At 38.7% G+C, this 22146-nt stretch overlaps 1 protein-coding gene and 2 pseudogenes across 4 annotated transcripts in view; 1 reads left to right on the top strand and 2 right to left on the bottom strand.

Moving 5' to 3' along the window:
• The window catches only part of NCKAP1 (NCK associated protein 1), a 151550-nt gene that overhangs the window by 70292 nt on the left and 59112 nt on the right, over positions 1–22146 (top strand). For all 4 annotated transcript variants that reach the window (XM_037848917.1, XM_037848919.1, XM_037848920.1 and 1 more), the window contains 3 exons: positions 13173–13292; positions 13719–13858; positions 20038–20169. In XM_037848917.1, the coding sequence (XP_037704845.1) occupies positions 13173–13292; positions 13719–13858; positions 20038–20169 (392 nt within the window). The remainder of the gene's footprint in view (positions 1–13172; positions 13293–13718; positions 13859–20037; positions 20170–22146) is intronic.
• On the bottom strand, positions 10312–10717 carry LOC119544494 (annotated as a pseudogene).
• LOC119543975 lies at positions 17559–17980 on the bottom strand (annotated as a pseudogene).

Below are 22146 nucleotides of genomic sequence, written 5' to 3'. Positions count from 1 at the left end.
ATAGCTTTTTTTTTTTTTTTTAAATCTTCATTTTATTCAGATATATTCACATAGCACGCAGCCACACAAAACAAATCGTACTTTCGATTGTTTACAGTACGATTACATAGTGGTACATTCATCACCCAAATCAATCCCTGACACCTTCATTAGCACACACACAAAAATAACAAGGATAACAATTAGAGTGAAAAAGAGCAATCGAAGTAAAAAAGAACACTGGGTACCTTTGTCTGTTTGTTTCCTTCCCCCATTTTTCCACTCATCCATCCACAAACTAGACAAAGTGGAGTGTGGTCCCCATGGCCCTCCCAATCCCACCGTCACCCCTCACAAGCCACATCTCTATACAACTGTCTTCGAGATTCATGGGTTCTGGGTTGTAGTTTGATAGTTTCAGGTATCCACCACCAGCTACCCCAATTCTTTAGAACCTAAAAAGGGTTGTCTAAAGTGTGCATAAGAGTGCCCACCAGAGTGACCTCTCGGCATCTTTTGGAATCTCTCTGCCACCGAAGCTTACTTCATTTCCTTTCACATCCCCCTTTTGGTCAAGAAGATGTTCTCCGTCCCACGATGCCAGGTCTACATTCCTCCCCGGGAGTCATATTCCACGCTGCCAGGGAGATTCACTCCCCTGGGTGTCTGATCCCGCGTAGAGGGGAGGGCAGTGATTTCACCTTTCAAGTTGGCTCAGCTAGAGAGACAGGGCCACATCTGAGCAACAAAGAGGCACTCGGGAGGAGGCTCTTAGGCACAACCATAGGGAGGCCTAGCCTCTCCTTTGCAGCACCCGTCTTCCCAAGGGTAAAACCTGTGGTAGAGGGCTCAACCCATCAAACCACCAGTCCCCTATGTCTGTGGTCATGTTAGCAACCATGGAGGTGGGGTAGGCGAATACCCCTGCATTCTCCACAGGCTCCTCAAGGGGGCACTACATCTTTTTTTTTTCCTTGTTTTTCTTTTCTTTTTTTTTTTTTAACTTTCCCTTCTTTTTTAAATCAACTGTATGAAAAACAAAAGTTAAAAAGAAAACAAACATACAATAAAAGAACATTTCAAAGAGACCATAACAAGGGAGTAAGAAAAAGACAACTAACCTAACTGCTTAACTTCCAACATGTTCCTACTTTACCCCAAGAAAGTTACCTAATATAGCAACATCTCTGTGAACTTGCTCCTACTATATCCATCAGAAATTAACAGACCATAGTCATTCCTGGGCATCCCCAGAACGTTAAATAGCTTATCTGTTCTTCTTGGATTATTGTTCCCTCTTCCTTAATTGCTCTCTATTGCTAGTTCCCCTACATTCTACATTATAAACCATTTGTTTTACATTTTTCAAAGTTCACATTAGTGGTAGCATATAATATTTCTCTTTTTGTGCCTGGCTTATTTCGCTCAGCATTATGTCTTCAAGGTTCATCCATGTTGTCATATGTTTCACGAGATCGTTCCTTCTTACTGCCACGTATTATTCCATCGTGTGTATATACCACATTTTATTTATCCACTCATCTGTTGAAGGACATTTGGGTTGTTTCCATCTCTTGGCAATTGTGAATAATGCTGCTATGAACATTGGCGTGCAGATATCTGTTCGTGTCACTGCTTTCTGATCTTCCGGGTATATACCGAGAAGTGCAATAGCTGGATCGAATGGTAACTCTATATCTAGTTTTCTAAGGAAATGCCAGACTGACTTCCAGAGTGGCTGAACCATTATACAGTCCCACCAACAATGAATAAGAGTTCCAATTTCTCCACATCCCCTCCAGCATTTGTAGTTTCCTGTTTGTTTAATGGCAGCCATTCTAACCGGTGTTAGGTGGTATCTCATTGTGGTCTTAATTTGCATCTCTCTAATAGCTAGTGAAGCTGAACATTTTTTCATGTGTTTCTTGGCCATTTGTATTTCCTCTTCAGAGAACTGTCTTTTCATATCTTTTGCCCATTTTATAATTGGGCCGACTGTACTATTGTCATTGAGTTGTAGGATTTCTTTATATATGCAAGATATCAGTCTTTTGTCAGATACATGGTTTCCAAAAATTTTTTCCCATTGAGTTGGCTGCCTCTTTACCTTTTTGAGAAATTCCTTTGAGGTGCAGAAACTTCTAAGCTTGAGGAGTTCCCATTTATCTATTTTCTCTTTTGTTGCTTGTGCTTTGGGTGTAAAGTCTAGGAAGTGGCCGCCTAATACAAGGTCTTGAAGATGTTTTCGTACATTATCTTCTAGGGGTTTTATGGTACTTTCTTTTATATTGAGATCTTTGGTCCATTTTGAGTTAATTTTTGTGTAGGGGGTGAGGTAGGGGTCCTCTTTCATTCTTTTGGATATGGATAGCCAACTCTCCCAGCCCCATTTGTTGAAAAGACCATTATGGCTCAGTTCAGTGACTTTGGGGGCCTTATCAAAGATCAGTCGGCCATAGATCTGAGGGTCTATCTCTGAATTCTCAATTCGATTCCATTGATCTATATGTCTATCTTTGTGCCAGTACCATGCTGTTTTGGCAACTGTGGCTTTATAATAAGCTTCAAAGTCAGGGAGTGTGAGTCCTCCCACTTCGTTTTTCTTTTTTAGAGTGTCTTTAGCAATTCGAGGCATCTTCCCTTTCCAAATAAATTTGATAACTAGCTTTTCCAAGTCTGCAAAGTAGGTTGTTGGAATTTTGATTGGGATTCCATTGAATCTGTAGATGAGTTTGGGTAGAATTGACATCTTAATGACATTTAGTCTTCCTATCCATGAACATGGAATATTTTTCCATCTTTTAAGGTCCCCTTCTATTTCTTTTAGTAGAGTTATGTAGTTTTCTTTGTATAGGTCTTTTACATCTTTGGTTAAGTTGACTCCTAGGTACTTGATTTTTTTAGTTGCTATTGAAAATGGTATCTTTTTCTTGAGTGTCTCTTCAGTTTGTTCATTTCTAGCATATAGAAACATTACTGACTTATGTGCATTAACCTTGTATCCCGCTACTTTGCTAAATTTGTTTATTAGCTCTAGTAGCTGTATCGTCGATTTCTCAGGGTTTTCTAGATATAAGATCATATCATCTGCAAACAATGACAGTTTTACTTCTTCTCTTCCAATTTGGATGCCTTTTATTTCTTTGTCTTGCCGGATTGCCCTGGCTAGCACTTCCAGCACAATGTTGAATAACAGTGGTGACAGCGGGCATCCTTGTCTTGTTCCTGATCTTAGAGGGAAGGCTTTCTGTCTCTCACCATTGAGTACTATGCTGGCTGTGGGTTTTTCATATATGCTCTTTATCATGTTGAGGAAGTTTCCTTCAATTCCTACCTTTTGAAGTGTTTTTATCAAAAAGGGATGTTGGATTTTGTCCAATGCTTTTTCAGCATCTATTGAGATGATCAATTGATTTTTCCCTTTTGACTTGTTAATGTGTTGTAATACATTGATTGATTTTCTTATGTTGAATCATCCTTGCATGCCTGGAATAAACCCCACTTGGTCATGGTGTTTGATTTTTTTAATGTGTCTTTGGATTCGATTTGCAAGTATTTTGTTGAGGATTTTTGCATCTATATTCATTAGGGAGATTGGCCGGTAGTTTTCCTTTTTTGTAGCATCTTTGCCTGGTTTTGGTATTAGTTTGATGTTAGCTTCATAAAATGAGTTAGGTAGTGTTCCATTTTCTTCAATGTTTTGAAAGAGTTTGAGTAAGATTGGTGTCAGTTCTTTCTGGAAAGTTTGGTAGAATTCCCCTGTGAAGCCATCTGGCCATGGGCATTTATTTGTGGGAAGATTTTTGATGACTGATTGGATCTCTTTGCTTGTGATGGGTTGGTTGAGGTCTTCTGTTTCTTCTCTGGTCAGTCTAGGTTGTTCATATGTTTCCAGGAAATTGTCCATTTCCTCTACATTATCCAGCTTGTTGCCATACAGTTGTTCATAGTATCCTCTTGTAATTTTTTTAATTTCTTCAGGGTCTGCAGTTATGTCACCTTTTTCATTCATTATTTTGTTTATATGGGTCTTCTCTCTTTTTGATTTTGTCAGTCTAGCTAGGGGCTTGTGAATCTTGTTGATCTTCTCAAAGAACCAACTTTTGGTGATATTTATCCTCTCTATTGTTTTTTTGTTCTGTATGTCATTTATTTCTGCTTTAATCCTTGTTGTTTCTTTTCTTGTACTTGGTTTAGGATTGGTTTGCTGTTCATTTTCTAGCTTCTTCAGTTGATCCATTAGTTCTTTGATTTTGGCTCTTTCTTCCTTTTTAATATATGTGTTTAGTGCTATAAATTTCCCCCTTAGCACTGCTTTTGCTGCATCCCATAGGTTTTGGTATGTTGTGTTCTCATTTTCATTCGTCTCTATATATTTAGCAATTTCTCTTGCTATTTCTTCTTTAACCCACTGATTGTTTAGGAGTGTGTTGTTTAAGCTCCAGGTATTTGTGAATTTTCTAAGTCTCTGATGGTTATTGACTTCTAATTGTATTCCATTGTGGTCAGAGAATGTGCTTTGAATAATTTCAATCTTTTTAAATTTATTGAGGCTTGTTTTATGTCCCAGCATATGATCTATTCTGGAGAAAGTTCCATGAGCACTAGAAAAGTATGTGTATCCTGGTGATTTGGGATGTAATGTCCTGTATATGTCTGTTAAATCTAATTCATTTATCAGATTGTTTAGGTTTTCAGTTTCCTTATTGGTCTTCTGTCTGGTTGATCTATCTATAGGAGAGAGTGATGTGTTGAAGTCTCCCACAATTATTGTGGAAACATCAATTGCTTCCTTTAGTTTTGCCAGTGTTTCTCTCATGTGTTTTGTGGCACCTTGATTGGGTGCATAGACATTTACGATTGTTATTTCTTCTTGCTGAATTGCCCCTTTTATTAGTATGTAGTGGCCTTCTTTGTCTCTCAAAACATCCCTGCATTTGAAGTCTATTTTATCTGAGATTAATATTGCTACACCTGCTTTCTTTTGGCTGTAGCTTGCATGAAATATTTTTTTTCCATCCTTTCACTTTCAGTTTCTTTGTGTCCCTGTGTCTAAGATGAGTCTCTTGTATGCAACATGTTGATGGTTCATTTTTTTTGATCCATTCTGCGAATCTATATCTTTTAATTGGGGAGTTTAATCCATTTACATTCAACGTTATAACCGTGAAGGCATTTCTTGAATCAGCCATCTTGTCCTTTGGTTTATGTTTGTCATATTTTTCCCCTCTGTCTATTAATATCCTTTATTGTATCCATACCGAATCTCTTTAGTACTGAACCTTTCTCCAAGTCTCTCTGTCCGTTGTTTGTTTCTCTGTCTGTAGGGCTCCCTTTAGTATCTCCAGTAGGGCAGGTCTCTTGTTAGCAAATTCTCTCAGCATTTGTTTGTCTGTGAAAAATTTAAGCTCTCCCTCAAATTTGAAGGAGAGCTTTGCGGGATAAAGTATTCTTGGCTGGAAATTTTTCTCACTCAGAATTTTAAATATATCGTGCCACTGCCTTCTCACCTCCATGGTGGCTGCTGAGTAGTCATTACTTAGTCTTATGCTGTTTCCTTTGTATGTGGTGAATTGCTTTTCTCTTGCTGCTTTCAGAACTTGCTCCTTCTCTTCTGTGTTTGACAGTGTGATCAGTATATGTCTCGGAGTGGGTTTACTTGGATTTATTCTATTTGGGGTTCGCTGAGCATTTATGATTTGTGTATTTATGTTGTTTTGAAGATTTGGGAAGTTTTCCCCAACAATTTCTTTGAATACTCTTCCTAGACCTTTACCCTTTTCTTCCCCTTCTGGGACACCAATGAGTCTTATATTTGGACGTTTCATATTATCTATCATATCCCTGAGGTCCATTTCGATTTTTTCAATTTTTTTCCCCATTCTTTCTTTTATGCTTTCATTTTCCATTCTGTCATCTTCGAGGTCACTGATTCGTTGTTCAACTTCCTCTAGTCTTGTACTATGAGTGTCCAGAATCTTTTTAATTTGGTCAACAGTTTCTTTAATTTCCATAAGATCATCCATTTTTTTATTTAGTCTTGCGATGTCTTCTTTATGCTCTTCTAGAGTCTTCTTGATTTCCTTTGTCTCCCGTACTATGGTCTCATTGTTCGTCTTTAGTTCTTTGAGTAGCTGCTCTAGGTGCTGTGTCTCTTCTGACCTTTTGATTTGGGTGCTTGGGGTTGGGTTATCCATATCGTCTGGTTTTTTCATATGCTTTATAATTTTCTGTTGTTTTTGGCCTCGTGGCATTTGCTGAGCTTGATAGGGTTCTTTTAGGATTTGTAGACCAATTGAAGTCCTTATCTCTAATTTATGAGATCTACAGCTTCGTGGAGTACACTTTCTCTAACTAACCAGCAGGTGGCATCCACGAGCCACCTGTTCTCCACAAGCCAGTTCTCCCCTGCTTAGCCTTTTTGGTGAGTGGGGGAGTGAGTCTTGTGGGGTCCAATTGGTGTACCAAGCTTGCGTGTGTAGTTGGTGTTGCCTGCCCTGTGTATGGGGCATGTTTCTGGGCAGTCAGGGGGGGGGGGTGGCTCTAACAATCAAATCTCCCTGGTGATCCTAGAGTTTTAAAGCTGCTGCAATAGTCTAATCCTTCAGTTCAGTCCTGCCACAGTTTGTCTCTGCCACTGACCCACAAGTCCTTGGTATTGGCGTATGGCTCCTGAGACTTGCAAGTGGGCCCCTCTTCCAGGCCGTGCACCCCGGGTCCTCTGTTGAGGGATGACTGTGCTATGTCACAGGTGAGTACCGTCCCCTGAGGGCAGTTCTGGGCTGCTGAGCTGTGTAGGGAGGCTCCCAGTCTGCTGAAATGATGGCTGAATGGGGCTTTGTTAATTCACACTGCTCTGCCTTCCCAACTCTGGGACAATCAGCTGAGGTTGCAGGGAAGGCTAATGTCCACGCCCAGTTTTGTGGTGTGTGCCTGTTATTTGAAGCACTTCCGTCACACTGGGTTGTCTGGGGCAGTTCTGGGCTATGGGGCTGGCGATGGGAAGGAGTGTTTCATGTCCACCAGGATGATGGCTGTGAACGGACACCCCCCTTTTCTTGGGAAGTTGTGGTGTTTAGTGTATTTTCTCAGCCACTGGATTATTGCGTTTTGTCTCAGAGCTCTCCTAGTTCTGCTCTTGACTTGACCTCCCCAAATTGCAAGTCTTTGAAGCTTTCTGTATTGGGCTTCTTAGAGTAATTGTTTTAGAAAAAGAAAAAAGGATTAAAAAAAAAAAAAAAAAGGGAGCCCTCGTCAGAGATCTAATGGGTTATTGAAATGCTAAGAGACAAAGCATCTAGGGCCATTAAGGAAAGGTCCACAGGGCAGAGAGATCAGCTTTTCTTCGGGATTTGCATATGCGCCTCAGAGCCTGAGCTCAGGCCTGAGCTCTGCCCTTCCCCTTTCTATGTTCACCAGAACTCCAAAAATCCTCCGCTTTTATTTTGGAGTTTTTCGTGTTGTTTTTTTTCTATGCCTGTCTCCTCTCTGCTGGGCTGGCTGCTCTCAGATTCTCTGGTGTCTGGTCTCCGTCTATCTATGGTTGGAGTTTGGATCAGCAGAATGAGTTTCCGATAAGGGCTGCCACTGCAGTTCTCCCTTCTCCTTCCCGGAGCTGACAGCCCCTCCTCCCACGGGACTGAGCCTGGCAGGGAGGGGCGCGGGTCCCCTGGCCGCAAAAACTTACAGATTTCACTGATCTCAGCAGTTCCGCGTTTTCATGAGTGTTGTATGAAGTATGCCCAAAGTCAGATTGCTCTGTGGTGTCCAGTCCACGCAGTTCCTGGCTTTCTACCTACTTTCCTGGAGGAGTAACTAAAACATACAGCTCACCAGTCTGCCATCTTGCCCCGCCAAGAATAGCTTTTTATATTGACTACTATGGGTTTGCTTTTACCTGTTTAGTTACCCTTATTGATAGTCTTCATTTCTTCACAGTACTCCAAGCCACTCTTGCCTTTCTTTCCCTTTCAACCTGCTGAACTCCCTTTAGTAATTCTCATAGGGGAGGTCTTTTGTTGACACACTCTCTGTTTCTGTTTATATGTGAATGTTTTAAATTCTCCCTCCTTTTTTTTTTTTTTTTGTTTTTTTTTTTAAATTAAATTCAGTTTTATTGAGATATATTCACATACCATACAACCATCCATGGTGTACAGTCAACTGTTCATAGTACCATCATGTAGTTATTCATTCATCACCCCAGTCTATTTTTGAATATTTTCAGTATAGCAGAAAGAATCAGAATAAGAATAAATAAATAAAAAAGAACACCCTAATCATCCCCCTCATCCCACCCTATTTTTCATTTAGTTTTTGTCCCCATGTTTCTTCTCATCCATCCATACACTGGATAAAGGGAGGGCAATCCACAAGGTTTTCACAATCACACTCTCACCCATTGTAAGCTGCATTGTTATGCAATCATCTTCAAGAATCAAGGCTACTGGGTTGGAGTTTGATAGTTTTAGGTATTTACTTGTAGGTATTCCAGTACATTAAATCCTAAAAAGGGTTATCTATATTTTGCTAAGAACGTGCACCGGAGTGACCTTTCGACTCCATTTGAAATCTCTCAGCCAGTGAAACTTTATTTTGTTTCATTTCGCATCCCCCCTTTTGGTCAAGAAGATGTTCTCAATCCCATGATGTCAGGTCAAGATTCATCCCCAGGAGTCATATCCTGCGTTGCCTGGGAGATTCACACCCCTTGGAGTCAGATCCCATGTAGTGGGGAGGGCAGTGAGTTCACCTGCTGAGTTGGCTTAGATGGAGAGAGGGCCACATCTGAGCAACAAAGAGGTACTCAGTCTCCCTCATTTTTGAAGAACAGTTTTGCTGGGTAAAGAATTTTGGTTTGGCAGTTTTTCTTTTTCTGTGTCTTAAATATATCGTATATCCATATCTCGCCTCCATGGTTTCTGATGAAAAATCGGCGCTTAATCTTATTCAGGATTGCTTTTCTTTTGCTGTTTCAGAATTCTCTCTCTTTGTCGTTTTACATTCTGTTTAGTGTGTGTCTCAGAGTAGGACTCTTATGATTCTGTTTGGAGTACATTGCACTTCTTGGACATGTATATTTATGTCTTTTGTGAGGATTGGGAAATATATGGCTGTTATTTCCTCAAAGATTAGTTCTGCCCCTTTTCCCTTCTCTTGTCCTTCTGGGACACCTGTGATTGTGTATGTTTGTGCCCTTTGTGCTGTCACTGAAAGCCTTGAGACACTGCTCAGTTTTTCTTTTCTTTTGTCTGTTCTTTTGACTATGATTTTAGTTGTCCTGTCTTCAAGTTCACTGAGTCTTTTCTGTCTGTTCAAATCTGTTGTATGCTTATGGCTTATTTTTAATTTCTACTATTGTCTTTCATCCCCATAATTTCTGTTATGTTTCTTTTTTTTAATATTCATTTTATTGAGATACATTCACATACCACGCAGTCGTACAAAACAAATCGTACATTCGATTGTTCACAGTACCATTACATAGTTGTACATTCATCACCAAAATCAGTTGCTGACACCTTCATTACCACACACACAAGAATAACAAGAATAATAATTAGAGTGAAAAAGAGCAATTAAACTAAAAAAGAACACTGGGCGCCTTTGTCTGTTTGTTTGTTTGTTTCCTTCCCCCATTTTTCTACTCATCCATCCATAAACTAGACAAAGAAGAGTGTGGTCCTTATGGCTTTCCCAATCCCGTTGTCACGCCTCATAACCTATGTTTTTATACGATTGTCTTCGAGATTCATGGGTTCTGGGTTGTAGTTTGATAGTTTCAGGTATCTACCACCAGCTACCCCAATTCATTAGAACCTAAAAAGGGTTGTCTGTATTGTGCGTAAGAGTGCCCACCAGAGTGACCTCTTGGCTCCTTTTGGAATCTCTCTGCCACTGAAGCTTACTTCATTTCTTTTCATTTTCCCCTTTTGGTCAAGAAGATGTTCTCCATCCCACAATGCCGGGTCTACATACCTCCCCGGGAGTCATATTCCACGTTGCCAGGAAGATTCACTCCCCTGGGTGTCTGATCCCACGTAGAGGGGAGGGCAGTGATTTCACCTTTCAAGTTGGCTTAGCTAGAGAGAGAGGGCCTGTTATGTTTCTTTTTATACTTTCAAATTCTTCTTCATGCTCACACATTATTTTTTTTTAATTGTTGACTTAAAAGATAAAGTATTTTATTTTAAGACTTATAAAATTTGAAAACAAGATGACCTAGGTTAAATAATTCGAGTTTTCTGAAGCTGAATGTGCTCATTTGAAGCTCAGTTTTTCTGCTTGAGATACAAAACAACTTCCTACAGCTGCTAGGTGGTTATAAAAATTCTAGGATGGATGCTTCTGCCTGCCTTTCACCACCAATTTCACTCCAGATGTCTCCTGAGAGACGTAGACCATGTGCAGGAAGCCATCCTCATCCTTTTCACTCTCATACACTTCTGAGATGGTGTGGAGATGCTCACCATTTTGTGGCCATTCACCAGCAGGAACAGGGCCTGATTGATGTTCAGCTGCAGGCACTGTCTAATTATTTTGATTAGTTCGCTCATGTTGACATGATCTGGTACAAGGAACTTGGTTTAATCCAGTACAGGAAGGTGCTCTCACCCTTGTGTCTTTCTGTCATCACCAGAATTTTGGTAGGATGCTGCTCTCAGATGAGTCGGCCGTCTTATATTCTTTGTTCGAAGGTATGGCGCTGCATGGCAGGGTTGGGGCGGCACAGCAGCATCTTTGAGGGGCCAGACTCTGGAGGCAGTGGTGGCAGAGGCTCTGGCTCTGGTGGCAGCCACTTCCCTTTTCACATTGACTTCTTAATATCCTTTATCTCTTTATCCGTATTTTCCTTCATCTCTTTGAATTGATTTAGATTTGTTTGAATTTCTTTGATTAGTTGTTCCCATTTCTGTGTTTCCTCTGAAGGTTTAAATTTGTTCCCTTGTCTGAGCCATATCTTCCTGTTTCTTAGTATGGCTTGTAGTTTATTTTGCTGATGTCTAGGCATCTGATTATCTTGAGAAATTAACTTTGAAGGTCAGTTTCTCCCTCTTGTCTAGGGTTTTATTGTTGATTGGCTCTGTGTTAAGGCTTTTCTTTGATGCTTGCTCCAACTTATTCTAGACCTCAGAATAGCCTGTTTTTACCTGGTCAGATTTTCTTGACTCTTCCTCATCTGATTCTTGCCCTGGATATACGATACAATTTTTAAGATTGTATTTTTGTGCATTTGTTTCACCTCTAGGACTAAGTTTCCTTTCCCCTGTTCCTTCTCTAGGAATCCTGATCAGTTCTGTTTGTTTCTGTGCAGAATTTTCTCCCCAGCACCTTTGTTTTGCTCAAGTTCTTTCCCTTACTTAATGCCTCATTTTCCTTACACTTTTCATTTCTGGAACCCTCTTTGGAACCTTCTTGTCTTATAACAGTTCACTTTAACCCCTGCCTTCCCCCTTTTTTTCTCTCTCTCTGTGAGGCTTTTCTGCCTCCAATTTCTTTCCCATTAAGGTATCCCACCCCAGAGAGCCAAATTGGGTCAATCCAGAAATGTGGGTCGCTCTGTTAAAGCCCGTTTTTTGTTTAGGTGATCCATCCATCAGAAACTGAATTGAGTGAGCATTGACTGAGCATTGAGTGAGTGCTGAGTGCTGCTAGCCCTTCTACTATGATCCTTCTCTCTCTGTCTCTTTTTTTTTTTTAACCCCAGAGGACTTTTGTATTCAGCACGCAACACTCTTCAGCAGCTTGTGTTCTGCCTTAGGTCTCTGAACTTGGGTCCCTGTGCTGGGATATGCGTAGGTTTTAACTCACTGCTGCTAGTGGCTGTTTAGTCTTTGTCTGTGGTGGGAGAGTTCTGGGCTACTGCCTCTGTGCAATTCCCAAGCTGTGCAGGACTGAGTGAGTGGGAGGGGAACAGGAGCAGACTGGTGAGTCAGGGATGGAAATTTCCTACTGATATTTTTCTTTTTCTTCAATCCAGAATTTGTAGAGCCCTTCTCCAGTCTTTACTGTCTTCCAGTGTTGTAAGCATCTGGTGTTTTTCCTTTTTTCTTTTTTTAAATCTCTGGGGAGGTATTTTGAGGGGATGTCTTACATCTCCATGTTGATGACATCACCACAAGAGATAGATTTTATCTTGTAGGAGTTGGAACTTGATTTTGACAAAAAGTTTATAATTTGAAATCTTTCCTAACGTTAAGTAGACCAATATTGTATCTGGCCTGCAAACCTTTGGTTTGGGTTCCTATTAAAGAAGTTTTATAGGTTATTTTAAGCAAATTGCAATGTAACATATAATGATAGATCTAGAAACCATTATTTTACCTGTTTCATATTTCTGTGTTTTGTGTGTCTTACATTTATTTCAGCACCATAGAAATATTGTATGTTATCTCTATATTTGTTTGTTATAAAAATTAAAACACAATATATTTAACATTACAATGACTATTGATCAGAAAAACCTATTAAACTCTTACATCACCTACCAAAAGAAAAAAGATCCAAAATTTTGTAGATAGCTGGATTTGTGTGTGTGTGTGTGTATGTGTATGTATGTACATATACATACGTTATCTCCTAACTTAAATGCCATATTCTTTTTTCCTCTATTTTGTTCAGAAAATTCATGGTGTACTTTTATTTTTTCAGGAAGGGGGATTTGAATTGAGATTTGAATGCCTTGTGAATTTATTTTTTACTTGATTTGTAACAATTTTTATTTAAATATCTGATCTTTTTCTCTTACTCCTTTTCTGTTAATACACTACAGACCTCTTTGTTGTGTTAGGATTTATATATTAGATACAGGTTTAAAAATGAGAAAGTTGGAGACCATTTCATAAATTTGTTCATTAGCATTGTATGTTTAATATTTTAATATTTAAGAACTGGATATAGGACCTTGTGGAATTTGGAGATTATATTTAGTTTTTATGTTACGGAAAATACAGTCTTTTATGCTTTCTCCCAATTGAACCTTGCTTACATAATCACCAAGTACTTAGTTTATATCAACTGTGTACAAATGTTAGTATGGTAGGTTAGTTGTTACAAGAGCTGAAAGAACCTATACCATCCCTCATCCCTACTTCTTTTTGCAGAATAAGGCTTTAACATTATTTTCTGTGTTTATTTTTAAAGATGTTTAATTCAAACTCCATGTAACCTTTATTATTATTCTGCTTTAACAGCGACATCATATTGGAGATCGCAGCCTTTCCTTATGTAATATGTTCCTGGATGAAATGGCCAAACAAGCTCGAAATCTCATCACTGATATTTGCACAGAACAGTGTACTCTTAGTGACCAGGTAATAATTTAATTGTTTCCTTTAATACAGATAGGGAATTCGTGTTTGAGGGCAGGAAAATGAGTTGTTACACAGTTATTTGTTTTTTTTACTGTTGTTTAATTCTCAAACTCTTAGTACATCCCATTACCTCTTGCTCTGACACTTTATTAGATGATTGTAACTCACTTGTGGTGTGTTATATAGAATTGTTTGGATAAAATAGCAATATTTTCACTGTATAGTAATTCCTCACTTTCTTTAGAGAACGTGAAGTAACTATGTTGTGTAGCTGCTGTGCTACATCTTGCGTATGTCTCTGTCCTTAGTGCTAATGTTGTTTTTGCTACAAATTCTGGATTCAACTAAGGTTTGTTTGAATAAGGTTTGCTTGTTGTGCTTTCAAAGTAATTGGTGTTAAAAATTCTCATTCCTTTTTAAATTTAGTTGCTGCCCAAGCATTGTGCCAAAACCATCAGTCAAGCAGTGAATAAGAAGTCGAAAAAACAGACTGGTAAGAAAGGGGAACCCGAAAGGGAAAAACCAGGAGTTGAGAGCATGAGGAAAAACAGGCTGGTAGTAACCAAGTAAGCCTTCTACTTTTTTTTTTAAATTCAGTTTTATTGAGATACAGTCACATACCCTACAGTAATCCCCGGTGTGCAATCAGTTGTTCACAGCACCACTGTATAGTTGTGCATTCATCACCACATTCAATTTTTGAACATTTTCATTACCATACACAAAAAAGAATTAGAATAAAAGGTAAAGTGGAAAAGAACACCCAAAACATCCCATCCCCCAATCCCTCCCTATTATTCATTTACTTTTTGCCTCATTTTTCTATTCATCTATCCATACACTGTATAAAGGGAGTGGGAGCCACAAAGTTTTCATAATCACACAATCAAACAGTGATTAGATATCCCTTTCTCCACATTTTCTCCAGCACTTGTGTCCCTCTGTTTTTTAGATGATTTTATTTGCACACCATACATTCCATCCTAAGTATACAATTATTGGTTCCCTGTATAATCACAGTTATGCATTTACCAACACTATCTATATAAGGACATTTCCATTTCTTCCACAAAGAAAGAGGAAGAGGTGAAAAAAGTAAAAAAAGAAAAAGTGACAACTAAAAAGCAACAAAAGAAAAAAATAAAATTAAAATACAATAAAAAAGTCAGACAACCCACCACCAACTATCCCCATACCCCTCCCTTATATCCCCCTCTTAGAGACATTTAGCTTTGGTATATTGCCTATGTTACAATTGGTGGAAGCATATTATAATGTTACTGTTAACTGTAAACTCTAGTTTGCATTGATTGTATTTTTTTCTCCAACTCCACCCCATTTTTAACACCTTGCAAAGTTGACATTCATTTGTTCTCCCTTATGTGAAAACATATTTGCATATTTAATCATAATCATTGACCACTCTAGGTTTCACTAAGTTATACAGTCCCAGTCTTTATCTTCTATCCTTCCCCTATTGTCCTGCCTGCCCCTAACCTTCCTCCCTCAACCTTACTCACAGTTGTCTTTGTTCACTGTACTTGCATTATTGTGTTACCATCACTCAATGTTGTGTTCCAAACCTCTCTCTCCTGTCTTTTCCTATCTGTCTGTATTGCTCCCTTTAGTTTTTCCTGTAGAGCAGGTATCTTGTTCACGAACTCTATGTGTCTGTTTGTTTGAGAATATTTTAAACTCTCCCTTATTTGTGATGGACAGCTTCGCCGGATATAGAATTCTTGGTTGGTAGTTCTTCTCCTTCAGTATCTTAAATATATCATACTACTGTCTTCTCACTATGATTTCTACTGAGAAATCGCACATAGTCTTATCAAGCTTCCCTTGTATGTGATGGATCGCTTTTCTCTTGCTACTTTCAGAATTCTCTCTTTGTCTTTGACATTTGCTTATCTGATTATTAAGTGTCTTGGTGTAGATCTATTTGGATCTATTCTGTTTAGGGCACGTGCTCTTCTTGGATCTCTAATTTTATGTCTCTCATAAGAGATGGGAAATTTTCAGTGATTATTTTCTCCATTATTGTTTCTATTCTGTCCTAGTTTGCTAATGCTGCAGAATGCAAAACACCAGAGATGGATAGGCTTTTATAAAACGGGGGTTTATTTCATTACACAGTTACAGTCTTAAGGCCACAAAACGTCCAAGGTAACACCTCAGCAATTGGGTACCTTCACCGGAGAATGGCCAATGGCGTCCGGAAAACCTCTGCTAGCTAGGAAGGCAGCTGGCGTCTGCTCCAAAGCTCTGGCCTCAAAATGGCTTTCTCCCAGGACGTTCCTCTCTAGCAAGCTTGGTCCTCTTCAAAACATCACTCACAGCTGCACTCACTTTCCTCTCTTTGAGTCAGCTCATTTATATAGCGCCACTGATCAAGGCCCACCCTGAATGGGCGGGGCCACGCCTCCATGGGAACATCTCATCAAAATCATCACCGACAGCAGGGTGGGGCACACTCCAAGCAAATCCAACCAGCACCAAAACTTCTGCCCCACACAAGACCACAAAGATAATGGCATTTGGGGGACACAGTACATTTAAACCAGCACATGTTCTTTTTCCCTTCTCTTCTCCTTCTGGGACACCTATGACACATACATTCATGCGCTTCACGTTATCATTCAGTTCCCTAAGACGCTGCTCGTATTTTTCCATTCTTTTCCCTATCTGCTCTTTTGTGTGTAGGATTTCAGATGTCCTGGCCTCCAGTTGATGAATCTTTTCTTCTGCCTCTTTAAATCTGCTGTTGTATCTCTCCATTGTGTTTTTTATCTCTAGTATTGTGCCTTTCATGCCCATAATTTCTGTCAATTGTTTTTTCACACTTTCGCTTTCTTCCTTATGCTCACCCAGTGTCTTCTTTATATACTTCATCTCTTTTGTCATATCTTCCCTAACTTGTTGATTTGATTTTGGGATTGATTTAGGAAATTTGTTTGATTAATAATTAGTTGTGTCAATTCTCGTTTGAAGTGTAAGTTTGTTCCTTTCGACCATATCTTTGTTTTTTCCTAAGGTGACTCAAAATCTTTTGTTGTCTAGGCATCTGGTTTCCTTGATTACCCCAATCAGATTTTCCCAGACCAGATGGGCCCAGATTTCAGGAAGAAGCTGTAATCAGTATCAAGTTTCCGTGAGGAGCATGTTGTCTGACTTTCCCGTGAGGCCTCTAGAATTGGTGCTTTTCTTATCCTGCCCAGTAGGTGGCACTTGTCAGCCTGCATCTCACCACAAGCATAAAGAGGTGCGGTCCCCTTAATTCACAGTGGATCCTGTAAGGCACCAGTAGCCAAGCTTGAGTTGTTTCTGGTTTGTTTGTTTTCCCCCAGGCCCTAGGGTCTGAGTTCCCTGAGGGAGGGCAGCCACTTGAGCTGGGCCCTGCCCCCCGTTTCTTAGGGAAGATGCACTCCCCCCCTGGGAGTTCTCTTCTACACTTGAATTCCTCCTTTGTCTCTTTGACTCTGTTAATTCCACCCTTGCCTAGATCAGCAGTTGACAATTGAAAATGCCTAAGGTTTTGTCTAATGAGCTGCTTAGAATGAGAGAAAAAAAAAGGAAAAAGAGCAAAAGCCCCTTTTCAAAGCTAGTGTCCAGCTTCACCAGTCTACTGGAGTTTGTAGCCAGTTCTCTGTGCCCCCTTTTTTCAGACAGAGCCATTTTCCATTTTTCTGAGCTCAGTTGTCTCCAAAATCCTCTGTTTTTATTTAATTGTGTGTGTGTGTATGTGTGTGTGTGTGTGTGTGTATATTTTTTCCCTTCAGCCCTTCCTCCTCTCTGCCAGTAGAGACCACAGATTCCTGTTTGCTCAGGGCTTATCTGCGCTTGTAGGTTGTATTCAGTAGTCCAAATTTGTTAAATCAAAACTGCAATTGGAGCTTGGTTTAGCTACAATCCCTTGCTCCTGGCAGGGACTGCTTCTTTCTCCCACAGCGAAGTTTTGCAGCTCAGCCTGCCGTGCTGGGGGGAGGGGCACTCTTCCGCAGTTTTTGCTTACAGTTTTTATGCTGCTGTCTCAGCCATTCCACCCCCTCCTGACTGGTGTATGATGTGTGAACAGTCATAGATGTCCCCCAGCAGTTGTTCCAGACTATTTAGTAGTTGTTCCTGGCTATTTACTAGTTGCTCTAGAGGACTGACTTAATTCCACCCTCTTTATGCTGTTATCTTGCCCTGCCTCTTCTCCTTTTTTTTTATTTTTGGAGCAAATAATTTTTATGGTTTTTATTTTTTTACCAATACACTAGAGAATCATGCAATGCTACCTGCATTGGTTGCAATCCTGGGCCACAAGTCTGCACGCTCCTTTGCAGCTGGTCCTGTGATGGCAGGACCTTTCATCTCTCCTTTTTTGTTTACTGTGATCCCTGTGTTATCTTCAAAATAAAGAGACATGCTGTCTTTTCCCTGAAATGACTTTCATTGTCGAATTACCACTGCTGGATGTACCTTCTTTCTGAGTTCTGGTTTGCCCTTCTTGACTGTGGCTATCACCATTTCGCCCACACCAGCAGCAGGAAGTCTATTCAGCCATCCCTTGATTCCCTTTACAGAGATAATATACAAATTTTTGGCTCCTGTGTTGTCAGCACAGTTGATCACGGCTCCCACTGGAAGACCCAGGGAAATCAGGAGTTTTGCACCAAGGAACCACCACGTCCTCGCTTCGACATCTTGAGCCCCGGAAAAGGGCAGAAAGGCTCATCTACTTTTAATGTACCTTTTTTGTTTGCTGGTGGAAGACTTTCTCATTTGTTTTTTCCTATGCAATTAGTACTGAGGAAATGCTAGTAATTGTAAATTCTTCATTTCCCAGCCATTTACTTTCTTTTTTCGTCTGTGAATTTGGTTAGCCAGTTAGTGCTTATTTCATCCCCCAAACAGTCTTGAAATACAGATTTTGGGTTTTTGAAGAAAATACATTTAATAGATGATATGTCTACATATTGAATACTGATGGCCAAGAATCTTTGCAAAATTGTTTGGGGTAGATACACTATATAAGCAAGTTACAACTTTCAATTTCAAGTAAGAAAGGCTTTTATTTCAACATGTTGTGATAGATTAGAACATAACTGATATCGTTATTATTATTTTAACTTTTTTTGGGAAATGCTTTGAAATTTACAGGGCAGTTGCAAAATTAATGTAAAATCTGTGCAGAAAACTCTAGCATCCCTTCCTCCCAGATACATCAGCTTTTAACATTTTGCCACGTTAGCCATGTCATTCTATCCATCTTATCCATCTAACTTCTAAATATTTGAGATTAAGTTGTATACATCATGCTTCTTGAACATTTAATACTTCCATACATTTCCTAAGAACAAAGATATTCACTTATGTATCCATCTTAAGTATAGGTATCAAGTTCAAGAAGTCAACATTGATATAAAACTTATGGTCCGTATTCCAGTTTTTTCATATGTCTCAATAATGTCCTTTTGGGCATTTTTCTCTTCCGTTTTTAGAGCCAGTCCAGGCTAATGTATTGCATTTAATTGTCATTTTCTCTTTGGTCTCTTTCTTTTTTTAAATTGTGGAAACATATATACAACATAAACTTTCCCTCTTAAGTACTCCCAAGCATACTATTTAGTGGGATTAATCACACTCATAATGTTTTGCTACCCTTACCACCTTATATTACTAGAACTTTCCCTTCACTTTAAATACCCATTATGCATTAACTCCCCACTCACCCTTTTCCCCTGATAAACTGTACTCTACTTTCTGTCTCTATGAATTTGCATATTCTAGCTATTTCATGTAAGTGAAATCATACAATGTCTGTCCCTTTGTATCTAACTTATTTCACACACTATGATGTCTTCAAGGTTCATTCATGTAGAAGCATTTGTCAGTACTTAATTCCTTTTCAAGGCTGAATAATATTCCATTGTGTGTATATACCATATTTTGTTTATCCCTTCATCTGCTAATGGTATTTGGCATGCTTCCACCTTTTGAGTATTGTGAATAATGCTGCTTTGAACACTGGTATATTAAGTATCTGTTCAAGTTCCTGAGTTCAGTTCTAATTCTTTACTGTTATATGATAGTTCCATGTTTAACTTTCTAAGGAACTACCCAGCTGTTTCCCAATGACTGCACCCTTTTCAGTTCCCACCAACAATGTACTAAGGTTCTTATTTCTCTGCATCCTCACTAGTGTTTTGTTTCTTTTGTTTTAAAAATGATAGCCATTCTAGTGAGTATGAGGTTGTACCTTATTACGGTTTTGAGGCAATCATTATTTTAGAACAGAAATATCAGACCAGGTAGCATTCAGAGCTGTTTGTTTGCATGTTTGTTTGGAAGGGTGGTATGGATGGACAATAACTGGGTGAATATTTTTCTGTTTAAAATAAATTTCCTACTTCTTTGCTGCCTAAGTTGAGCAAGCCATTTACTTCCCCCACAACAAAAAGCACAGCAGGAGTTAGAAATGATTGTGTTTTTATGAGGGCACAGTAAGCTCTTTACATTGTATATTAAGTCAATATGATCACTATCATCTAAATTTATAAACAGATGAATGATGCTGTCATTAGAAAATTGCTCTTATATGTTAATGATGTCATTCAAGATTTGAACTTCATCATTTAGGAGAGGGAATAAAAATGTAGTTTTGAGATTATTATCTCCAAATAAGGTCTTATCTGTTTATAAAATTATTTTATATTGCCTGTGATGAAATATTTAATATTTTATTTGTTTATTTTTTCAGCCTTGATAAACTGCACACTGCACTTTCAGAGTTATGTTTCTCTATAAACTATGTTCCAAACATGGTAGTTTGGGAACATACCTTTACCCCAAGAGAATATTTGACTTCTCATCTGGAAATCCGCTTTACTAAGTAAGAAAGAATATAAACTGTTTTGTTTGTTGATTTAGTTAATGAGTTTGTTATATTTATTTTTTAACAGCTGTACAGTTTTTCCTTGTAGGAAGTCAGCCTTGGAAAGTATCAACACTACTGGTATATAGCATAAAGAGTAGTGAATTGGAAAGTATAAATATAGTAAATTGGGAATTACCTAAATTTCTCAGGTTTATGTCCCATACCTGTTATTAACTAGTTATAACATTGGACAGGTCAGTTAATCTTTATGATCCTTAGCTTCTTTACATGTACAATGAGAAGATTGCAGGTGACAACCCAATAGGGTCATGAAATCAGTGTAGAGGTTGCAGTCAAAATTTAAAAGAGATCAAAGGGGGAGGGAAGGAAAAGAAGGAAGGAAAAAGAAAGAAAAAAATCAGAGTACCTTTCATGTGTAGTATGTGTAAATATTGCCTCATGAAACTTTTCAGTTATATATATGCGTACTGAGTTCTAATGTTAGGTTTATTTCTTACAGTGGGTGAGAGTCATGTTTGAATACCTCAGAACTAGGTGAAGGCTTGTCTTTTCTGAATTCAAATGTATGCTCTTATATCAGTAAAATTCTAGGTCTTTAAGGCTCTAAGTTGTAGTTAGATTTTGCAAGTTATATATATGCTTCTTGAAATGATATTTTATATGATGTCACAAAACTTTCAATTTTCTAAATGTTGCTTTAACCTTTTTCTAAAGTTAATGCTTATTAATTAATGAAAATGGAAAGTAATTTATTGTTTTACTTGAAGACCTTAGAACTATTAGTAAAAGAAATTTTGCAAAAGGTTTTGGAAAGTTTCTGTAGTCATTAACAAGTACTACTTGTACCATATGCTTAACACTGAGTAGTAATGAAAAGACATAAAGCTTAGAAATATAATTGTTGAGATAAGACTACAGTCATTTTAGAACAGTATAGGACAGTACGTAAAAGGACACAGAATTGAGTGTTAAATCATCAGTCAGCTGAAGAAATGGCTGATACTGAATGAAGGCTATCTTTTGCTCTCCTTTTGCTCTCCATCTTGACAGAAAATCCCAGAATGCCCTTGTATTTAGACCAAAGGGACGTTATGCCCCCTGGTGGTGCTTATTCTTGGTGTGGTGAGGGTGAAGAACAGTGAGTGGAAGGTAGCATTCAGTCTATAGTTCCATTGTTTTCCTTCTGTAAGTAGTCAAGAGAAACAAATTTTTTTTTCTTTTCTTTCTTTTTTTTCACCAAACATCTCTTTAGTGATCAGGAATAGGGCAAGGGGTAAATAGCTTATTTACCTTGGGAAGTTTTTTTTTATGCCAAAACAAGTAACTTATGAGTATTAGAGGCTTGGTTTTTAATGGTCACTTGAGCAGTCAGGATTTATAGGCTAAATACAAGAATAGCAGTTTTTGTCTTGAGTTGGTTTTTCTGGACCTGTTCCTAGTGATGGAAACAGTCTTATGTCTTCAAGAAACCATTTTTTTTAAGTGTAAGATCTTTACAACTCTAATGCTCAGGGACTTTTCAAGAAAGTAAATAGGGGATGTAGTGGGGCAAGGTAGAAAAACATCATTTGGGGAAGTATTTTCAAAATTTCCTTTTTAGGCTTATATTGTTTCTTAGGGTAGAAACAAACCACAACTGTGTTTTATGTACTGAGTGATTAAAGAACGATAAACTCTGTTTTGTTTGTTTTTTGCCTCGTATTGGCTGTCATGCAGTTTGTTGAGAGGCTGCACTGAGTCTGGCAGATTTAGTGTCAAACCCTAGACCCACCACTTCTAAACAGTGTGACCTTGATTTCTTGAGTTCTGGGCCTTAGTTTCTTTCATTTGTAAAACGATGGTGATAATACTATCTACATAGTTGAGTTATTATGAGGATTGTAAGGAAATTTATGTAAAGCCTAGTGCAACTCCTGGTATATAATAGTGAGTCAGTGATTGGTGGCTATAATGATGTTTTAGCTAAATACT

The sequence above is a fragment of the Choloepus didactylus genome, chromosome 9 (genome assembly GCF_015220235.1).
Source record: "Choloepus didactylus isolate mChoDid1 chromosome 9, mChoDid1.pri, whole genome shotgun sequence".
Classification (NCBI taxonomy): Eukaryota; Metazoa; Chordata; class Mammalia; order Pilosa; family Megalonychidae; genus Choloepus; species Choloepus didactylus.
This window is presented reverse-complemented; position numbering and strand designations above follow the sequence as displayed.